The sequence below is a fragment of the Glycine max genome, chromosome 10 (assembly GCF_000004515.6).
Source record: "Glycine max cultivar Williams 82 chromosome 10, Glycine_max_v4.0, whole genome shotgun sequence".
Classification (NCBI taxonomy): Eukaryota; Viridiplantae; Streptophyta; class Magnoliopsida; order Fabales; family Fabaceae; genus Glycine; species Glycine max.
The window spans coordinates 33,576,739-33,587,081 of record NC_038246.2 but is presented as its reverse complement, the minus strand read 5'-3'; the positions used below and the strand labels follow the sequence as shown (position 1 = coordinate 33,587,081).

The 10,343-nt window shown below is 34.0% G+C and overlaps 1 protein-coding gene across 1 annotated transcript; it reads left to right on the top strand.

Annotated features, from left to right (window-relative positions):
- The first annotated feature begins 5,748 nt into the window (after window positions 1–5,748).
- On the top strand, window positions 5,749–8,962 carry LOC100803048 (autophagy-related protein 18b). Its single transcript, XM_003535184.1, has 8 exons — window positions 5,749–5,807; window positions 5,895–5,977; window positions 6,046–6,110; window positions 6,185–6,294; window positions 7,386–7,477; window positions 7,733–7,773; window positions 8,592–8,698; window positions 8,896–8,962. Exons 1-8 carry the CDS (start codon window positions 5,749–5,751, stop codon window positions 8,960–8,962), a joined length of 624 nt encoding a protein of 207 aa, XP_003535232.1.
- The last annotated feature ends 1,381 nt before the right edge of the window (window positions 8,963–10,343 follow it).

Sequence of the window (10,343 nt, the reverse complement as noted above, 5' to 3'; positions counted from 1 at the left end):
AAAAATGTTAAAGTCCCACAAGGATACTCTTCAAATATCAAGAGCCATATATCTGTCAACAATTTGAAATTGGTTGGGTTGAAGTCTCATGATTATCACGTGTTAGTGCAACAACTCTTGCCTATAGCCGTTCGTGGTATATTGCCTGACAAAGTTAGGGTTGCCATAACTCGGTTGTGTTTTTTCTTCAATGCAATCTCTAGCAAAGTCATTGACCCTCAACAGTTGGATGAGTTGGAAAATCAGGCTTCCATTATCATTTGTCAATTGGAGATGTATTTTTCGCCATCATTTTTTGACATTATGATTCACTTACTTGTACATCTTGTATGGGAGATACAGTTGTATGGGCCCATCTTTTTATGGTGGATGTATCCGGTAGAGCGCTACATGAAGGTTCTGAAAGGTTACACGAAGCAAGCCTTATTGAAAGGTGCGTCGCTGAATAAGCTATTAAGTTTTGTTCTAAGTATATAGAAACTGGTACACCTGTTGGGATTCCTCAAAGTCGTCATGACTGCACACGGGAAGGTAAAGGAACACGAGGATTCAATGTTGTAACCATGGATCGCTAGGAGCTCTCACAAGCACATCTATATGTATGAAACAACACAACAAAGGTTATCCCGTACATAGATGCTCACAAACAAAATGTCATAGCTACTCACCCAAAGATGAACATGATGAGGGTGCTAGAAAAACACAATAGAACTTTCATTAATTGGTTTAGAAAAACTATCTTCGCTGATGACAGTGCTTCCAAAACATTAAGATTGTTAGTTGTTGGGCCAAATCTCAATGTCCCCACTTGGAAGGGATATGATATCACTAACTATTCCTTCTACACAAAGTCACAGGATGATAAAAGTATCATGCAAAATAGTAGGGTTAGCGTTGATGCTCATTCGGATGACTTTAGCAGTGCATCATATAACAACTCGATTTGAGCATCCATGCCTTATTTTGCAGTGATTCAAGAAATCTGGGAGCTTGATTATGGTGAATTTAGAGTGTCTGTCTTCAAGTTTAACTAGGTTAATGGAAATGTGGGTGTGCGTCAAGACAAGATGGGGTTTACTTTGGTTGACCTTCAAAAGGTTGGTTAGAAGGACAAGCCTTTCATCATGGCAGCACAAGCCAAACAAGTGTTTTATGTCGAAGATCCGAGTGACTCCAGATGGTCAGTTATTCTACAGGGAAAAACAAGTGGTATCACTTATGATATTGATGCTTCAACACTTAATGTTAACAAGATGCCCACCTTCTCCCCACAAATGCCTTCCATAAATGCTGAAAATGAGGAGGAGGATATACGTGCAACTCGTAATGATCATGATGAAGGTTTATGAGAGAATATGCCTACGTAACTGAGGTGTACCCAAGTAATGTTTAATATATGAAATCAAGTATATTACATTTTACATTTGTGGATAGTTACTCATGCTTATATGTTGTTCTGAGTAGTTTGTGTTTACTTTTTTTTTTTATATTTTTTTCAGAACCCATGTCAACACCTCCAAGGTCCCCTCCACCTTCAGATGCTCCTTCGGCAACTATGTCAAGGAAGACTAGACAAACTATCTGACTGAGAAGGTTAACTACCAGAAGCTTGGATTAGCCACAACCTATTGTTAACATGAATCCTGCAATTGGCAGAGGATCAAGCCCCCATAAACAAAAGTTCCATAGTTACCTAGGGGCAGTGGCGCGAGAAAAATTCTAATTGTACATTCTAGTTGGAAAGTTACCCCAGATTCCCTAAAGAACCTAATATGGGATAACATTTTGGTTAGTGTGGTTAACTACCCATATGGGTTTCATTTTGCTTAATTAAGTTGAAAATGTCGTCATTGCATAAGTGTAAAATAACAATTTTGGATTGTAGGAAAAATTTGACATCCCTGAAGGTTCAAATGCAAGGAAGAAGGTCATGTCAATGGTGGCAACTAGATGGCGTCAATTTAAGTCTTCCTTCACCACTAAATATGTATATGCTGACAATGAGGGTCATGATAAACAAGATCATTTTGCTAAGTATGGTGTGGATCCAGAAACTTAAGAACAATTTGCAAAATTTTTATTTATGATGAGTTTTTAAATTCAATGACTTGTGGGAATTCTTCATACTGCATGATAGGGAATACAAAAAAAATTTCAGGAAATTCAAAAATTCAATGATTACTATCTCTTGGGGGTTACGAGATTCTAGAGAAAAAACTCATGGACGAGAAAAGGAAGACACACCTCTAGCAAGCTGAGTTTACTGAAGATTCAACAATGATTGTTGACCCTCCATCCCTGATTGTAAGACATATGAAGTGGAAGATGGCCCACACAAAGCAATATGGGCAGATGGCGTCTACAGCGACACCACAAATCTCTGACAAAATTGTGAGTTTATGTTATGCCTTAATTTCAATTCAAATTTTTGCTATGAAAACATGATCTAAGTTGAAATGCAAATCCTTTTTGTGGCTCTTACAGGATTCTTTACAAGAGCAAATAACACAAGGCAACTTTATTCCCGATGGTCGTGATGACATATTGAATACTGCGATTGGCCGACCGGAGCATCCTGGTCGTATTCGTGTAGCTAGGACTAGTGTGACAATCAATTTTGGGCAGGCATTGTGTGGCTCTAACACTTCATCAGCATCAATCACCCCACAACAATTGGTAGAAATCAATGAAAACCTAAAGGAATGGTGGAGGAGAGAAGTGGAAGAGGAAAACAAACGCAATTTGGAGATAATGAACAAATAGTTGAAGCAGGCAATAAAACTTGAGTTATCACAAATGGCCTCGCAAGACTCACCCACAATAGAGACGCCCGATACACACATATTAGTTGCATGTGTCAGCACGATGGGGAGCTGTGCTGAAGTTGCTGCAAAAGCTTCTATTGAAGAGCCTTCTGTTGTGGATGTGGCCACTATGGGCTTGTACATAGTTGGTGACCAATGTACATGACTAGTTGCTTTGGGAATAATGTATGATAGTCACAACACCATACGCAATGTCCCTTACGTAGATGATGTGGTTAGGGTGAGTGTTATAATAGTTTATGACACTTATGCCCCGGTCCCTTTTCCAACTTCAAAAATTCAGTATGTGAGGGAGGCCATTAACACATTCGTTGGTTGGCCGACACATTTTGTAAAACCTATATCTGATGAAGTATTTATTTTCCCTCTGCATGTTTCCAGTCATTGTCATATTGTTAAAACTTGTTTCATAAAATTAGTGTAATTGTTATTTTCCTTAATCATATAGGAGTCACACAATCATCTGCCTAAACCAGTTGGAGTTGTTCAAAGGTGCAATACAATTGAAATAGAGAAACCATTGAGAGAATTAATTAAGAGTTTGTTTGATGTTTACCAGAAACCAGTTGAGTTGCCATGGGATGGGCCAAAATTTGGGATTCCTAATGTACACGTATCCCTTTTCATCACACATGTAGATGTAACAGAAATTATATCAGGTTACAAATGTTTAAACATATCTATACTACAACTATGGATAATTTTGTACCATAATTACAAGGTCTTTTTTTTTATTAATTGATAATTAATATCCATTACGACAAGTGTAGGTTAACAATAGTCATGTAAAATATATTTCAATTAGGTTTATGGATGACAAGAGTACAAGCTTAGGTCATAGTTCAGTGTATGGTTTCCTTGAGCCTCAATCCATACACAATGCAAAGGATAGATCGTAGATGTGAAGAAATTCAACATTACATTGAAGCATGGGTCAAGAAGGAATCACAATGACAAGTGTACTTTGGAGCTTACTTGAATCAGTAAGCTAAATTTATGTAGTACATTTTAAAAATATTAGCATTATAGGTACCTAATTATAATTTTTGACTTTAGGGCACATTCACAACTTGTTGTTCTGTGTCCACGAGACAATATTGTTGTTTGATTTTGTTCTTTGCATAAGAAGCCTGATATTGGCATCAAAGCTGTAGTTAACAGGTAATTATTTAATTTATAGTTAATTTAGTATTATAAAAATTGTACAATATGCAAAAAGGACTTTGATGTTATATATGTTTATGTTATTTTTGTAACCAGTGCAATGAAGACAATAACCACTACTTTGGAAGGTATGTCTGATCAACCTGTACCTTAGTGGATTGAAGCAAAGGTTAGTCATTATTTAATGAATAGGTGTTTTGAATTACTCACATTTGTAACTTTGTATGGTTGGAATGGTAAATATATTTCATATTGTATTTGGAGTCATGTTCAAACTAGAGGCTATGAGTGTGGATATTATGTGATGCGTTGGATGTGGTAAATAGTTAGTGGTGGTTTGAAGAATGAATGGAATAGGGTATATTTACTATACTAACTTTTAATTCTTACTTTGGTTAATATTTATAAATGAATTTTTGTGGTCCTTACTAATGTCCTCATTTAAAATTTTGTAGTGGTTTTCTGATGGAACAACGTTAGACGTCGAGGCCATCACAACACTTCACAAGAAATGGGCAGCATATTTTTTAACTGTTAAAGACATGGGATTTGACACATGAATTAGATGATATAGTGGTTAAATTGTTTCATTGATTAAAAGGTTTTTTGCTAAAATTATAAACAACTTTGGTAAATAGTTGACATTTATTTCAGCAGTAATATGTCTTTGTTTATTACTATTTGTTTGCACCAAAGTTGTTGCACAATGCATTAAATTTGCAATGCGTACTTGAGTCTTTAGTATAAGTGTTTTTTGTGGTGGCACACTTTGCATTTTGCAGCTGATTGTCAACTTGAGAATTTTGCATGTCCTGTTGACAACGATAATGAAAAAGACAAATATGAGGTTGGAGAAGTATGTCAAATTAGTTTTTGTCAAAATTTAGCTTGTTATATGTTATTTTTAAATGATTAACTATTGAATTCTATTTTTTTCTTGCATTATGGTTGGTGTGTCAGAATGTTAGATTTCAATGGGAGGGTCAAACGCAGGAACAAGGAAGTGTCGACCAGGATGATACATTGAATGAATATTGTTAAGACTAACAGTATTTATTTTTCACAACATCTAGTTGTCCCATGGATTCTTTTTTATTATAGTTTCAGAGACAATGAATAACAAGGTATGTTTTGTCTTTCAAATTTGTATATCAGCTCCTTGGACATTGAATCCATTATGGTTTCATATGAAGACCGAACAATTGTGACTTGAAATTGAAACAGTTATTTTACTAGGTGATGTTGTGTATATGGATCACAACGTGTCATTTGGTACTAATAAAATCAAAGAATTTTGACTTGAAAATGAGGGAACTAAAACACATTTTAACCTTTTTTTATACTAGTTTTGCAAAGTTTTTTTTTCCTTTTGGATAAAGCATTGCGATTCCAGATGAAACTATCTTCCCATAGTTTTCTAGTGTATCATCTTCTCTTATTGTTTTCTATCTTTTAATGGTTATTTTTCATGCTTTTGATACTATCTGTTTGGGATGGATGATTCAGGGGCTTGTAGTTGTTTGCAACAAGGAAGGATGCTTTGTTGAAGATGATTTTGTTATGGATTTTCTGGGAGAGGTATTACTTAATGGAAATACACCCATGAAACTTAGTTCTTTGATTATATAATTTGAAATGTGTATGTTTCTTTGATTATATAAATTACAAGTTCAGAATTCGAAAGGTGATGAAACTAATCGATGAGCAGCAGTGAAACAAAACTTGTTGGAACCCAATTATTAATTATTAGTCAAATTCAATGGCCAACCATTCTTCTTTGCCATCTTTACTTTGCGCTTCTTTCAACCAAGACCATAGGTAGGTCAATTCTCTTTCAATTATGAATCCTAATTCAATATTTTTCCTTCAAACTCACTTGATATTTTTTTTTTATTATTATTGCAGTTACTTTGTCGTTGGCACCAAAGATGGTGTTAGAATATTTGATACCAATACAGGAAGACTTTGTTATCAAAAGATAAAATTCAGTTCCGTTTATTAATCCCCCTTTTTTATTCTTCTTAATCCCCCCCTTTCCTTCATGTAGCAGTTAGAGCTTTTGTTATTGCTGAGATGTTGTTTAGCTCCAGTCTTCTTGCTATCATCAGAGCCGGTGATCAAGTACTATACTATATTGTACATGGGCTTGGGCTCGGGCTATGTATTGTTTTGACTTATACATTATGCACATGCAGCCATCTTTGTCCCCTTGCCGTCTTTGTTTATTCAATACAACCACTGGAGCTGCTATTAGAGAATTGAATTTTTTAACTTCCATACTTGATGTTTGCATGAATAGACAAAGGTCAAACCTCCATCTTCACTATTGCACTTTTCCCTTTCTTCTTTTTAGTTTAGTCTCGGCTTTGGTTTACCAATGCTTTCTTATTAAAATGTTAAACAACATTAAGCTATGTTGTATTTTTAATATTGGAATATGAGGTGGGGTTCAATTGCTCATCAAACGTACATGAAGCTTGGTTGAAGTTGATTTCTTGACACACTGATTATTCATGAATTTAATTAGTGTAGCACTGCCAAATGCTTATTTTTGTTGGTTTTTTTTTAATTATGTACGCTGTTGTTATTATTATACAGACTAATGGTTATTTTTTCCTCAATTTTATTTTTGGGTCTTACTTTGGGAGGTTATTGTTTGTTTTGGAACTTCTTCATTACAAAATTCCATATTGTTGGGACAGAATGAGACAACTATTAGCATGTTAGTCAGCTAGTAACAACTGTTAGTCCATTAGTTAGTTAGTTCAAACAATAAGGGTGGTTGTTGCTCCATTAGTTAGTAACACTGTTGGTTCATTAGTTAGTTAGAATGTATTGGTTGCACATGGGAAAGTCAGATTCAGACTACGAAGATAGTTTGTATGTGAACAAGGACTTCCTTTGCGAAGGGGAAACCCGTGGAGGAGAGACCTCTCCCCTATTCTCTATCATCCAAAAATATGTTTATTTCTTTTCATTTGTTTCTATCAATTTTCCATTTCCTCTCCCATGGTTTGTAGCATATAAAGTAGAAGGACTAAGGAGAAAATTTGAGACTTGTCTATGGGTTGTTTTGGTGCAAATTTTGCTGATCATTCAGGGAACTCAAATATGAATGTTTACCAAATTCATGTTTTGTCTGTGCTTGTAGAGGCATGTATGTGTTTAATGTGTAGCAGACACATATGATTAGATTATGTTGCTTATTTATATCGCACAACTAGGTTTGTAGAATACATGCAAATAAACAATTTTGGATTTAGCAAGTTTGCTATACATTTTGATTTCCTTATTTACAATTTTTTCAATCTAAAATTTAGTTTAGTCCCGTGAACTAATCAGCATAATCTTTGATCACTAAGATTACCCTAATCTCCCTATTTCTTTATAATGCAGACTCATTGTCATTTTACAAGACAAAGCATATGCATATGAAATAAATAGTCTCATAATCTTGGATACTATTGACACAATGCCAAATATTAAAGGTGAGGCTGGAACCAATACCTGATATGATTTCATTCAGTAAGGACACTTTAATTGTTGACTTGCAATTAGCCCAGTTAGGAATCTTATTAAGAAACTACTTGCATAGGGACTTGCAATTAGTCTAGTCTCACATTTATTTTTTTAACCTTTTTCTCGTGCTTGCAATGTAGTGAGGTAAAAGCTTTGATCTGTGTGTGTGTGTCTGTGATGTCTTTTTCATATTTTTGATCTGTATGGAATTGGTTTATGTAAAGCCTTTGAAACACACAACCTTATAAAGGAGCTTAATGTAAAGGTGAGTACTATTTGATAAAATGATATGCTTCTGCAGAAAACAAAACTCTTCATAATAGTTAGTGTTATTCTAATATCATATTGCCAAACCAAATCCCTTGATATCACAAAATAATTTTTCTTCTGAATTATGTGCCATTTGTTAACCAGATTACGTGGATTGAAGAATTGCTTATGCATGTTGTGAAGTTTGTGCCTTTGAGCACAAAAATATCTTTCATCTTTCTATGACTGTCTTGGCTTGACATTTTTGACTAGGAGTTCATTGTCTTTGTGTAAAACTTGAATGTTAAACAATATTTATGCATATTTTTGGTGGCTAGATTGTCTATTGGTGACACTTTAGATATGACACAGTAGGATCAATAATCAATAATTGCAAATGATGCCACAATTATAGATATAGAGGTAACTTGATTATTGGTGTTATACCTTGGGACATTCCACTCAGTTGATAAGGAATGGAATGAATCCACATATTCACAAATAACATCTTGTATCATGAATCAAATCCCCAATGAAATTGAAGAGAACTAAATAACTAGTACTTGTTAAATGCATATTGATTTAGATGTGTAATATATATCCAAGTCATTTTGTGAATTTTATATTGTAGAACCTATAGTCCTCAATTGTTTGACTTATTGAATGAAGCTCTAGAGTGTACTTGAAGTACTCAGGCTTCTGTATGAATCATCAGAATTCTTGACTCAAAAGTTGACAATTGTTGTAAGATTAATTAGTTGCTTGTTAAATGAATTAGATATGTTTAACTTTTTCAAAACTTAGTGAGTGACAATTGTGAAATTAACTATGCAGGCCTTGCAACATATAAGACAAATAGCACAAGAATCAAGTGGAGAAATTGAGTATGGTGGTGGACGCCAGCCTGTTGTTTTAATAACATTTAGCCAAAGACTTTGCAGGTAAGGCAAGCTTTAATGTCCTTGGTAGTTCTAACCAATGCATTGTGCATTTAGGTTATTGACATGGCACATTTTAAAGTTGATGTGATTAAGTAGCAGTTTGTTCATTAATCATTCTTATTCTTGCTAAAATTCAAGGTCGTCCATTATCACTTATGTCGTAATTATTTAGTTTTTATTGAAATTGCATTCCTTAGGGGCTTTAATGATGTTGTGAATGGGTATGTTGATGATGGCTGGTCACTGATGGAGTGGAAGATTTGACTATAGCCATAGACTCATCTCCAAACAAATTTTTGGGCTCAAAATCTAATGCATCAATCTTTCCAACATTTGGAGGTGGGGTCTTGTGTGCCGAGGCATCAATGCTCTTGTAGGTACGTGAAACAATTCTATGGACACAAGCATAATGTTAATAATATTAATATATATACTATGCAAAATTGGTCCTTTTGTTTCCCAATTTGCTAAGCATCTTCTAAATTTTCATCATAATCATCTCTTATACAATGTTTCTCTATAGAATGTTCTCTTAATGGAGAAATTTTTTTCTCCAAGGGAATAAATATTTCAGTTTGTTCTTTTGGATTGATGTGCTTAATTATCTACTGAATGCAATTTAGGCTATTACATCATATGCTTATATGATTTTCTATTGACGAGGCATTATAATTATTGTTATATCATTTTCATAGGTTTATCCTATATGGAAGTGGTGTGAGGAACAACACGGGATTCAATCTCTGTAGAAAGATAGTAAAGATCCAAGACCCGAATTCTATATCTACATTCAGAGGCCAAAGGTGTCTATCCCTTAAAAATTGTAAACTATGTATTCCAATTAATTTATTTTTTTGGGTTATTTGTAAATTAATTTATGAGATTTCATGTTACATTTCATGCATAAATTATTTGTATAAGAGTTTGTGTATATTGTACTTCAATTTTCATGATTCAATTGTTCTTAATGATGTAATATAATATTTATGTGTCAATGAAAGAAGAAAAAAAGTAAAAACAAAAAATCATTCTACGACGTTTATTTTGTAAAAATTGTCTTAGAATGTGTTTACATTCTAAGATGGTTTTTATGACATAACCGTCTTAAAATGTAACCCATTTTAAGACGGTTTTGAAGCCAAAACCGACTTAGAATGCAACACATTCTAAGATGGTTATGTCATAAAAATAAACTTAGAATGTGACACATTCTAAGATGGTTATGTGATAGAAACCATCTTAGAATATATCCCATTTTAAGACGGTTTTTATAACATATCCATCTTAGAATGTGCCACATTCTAATTTGGTTTTGGCTTCAAAACCATCTTAAAATTGGATACATTATAAGACGATTTTAGTGCGAAAACCATTTTAGAATTTTGCACAATCTAAGACAGTTGCCGAAACCATCATCGTAGATGCTTCACATTCTACGACATGCTCTACAAAGACAACTGACCTAGAAGGGCGTTTTGAACAGACGTAGAAGGTGTTTTTCTCAGTAGTGTTGAAACTACCAACGTTAAAGTTCAAACGTTAACATTGGTTTTCCAAAACCGATGTTAAGTAAATTACACAAAATTGGTTTCTTACATAATCGATGTCGTATCATAAAAAAAATATAAAGTATGTAAAAATTCAC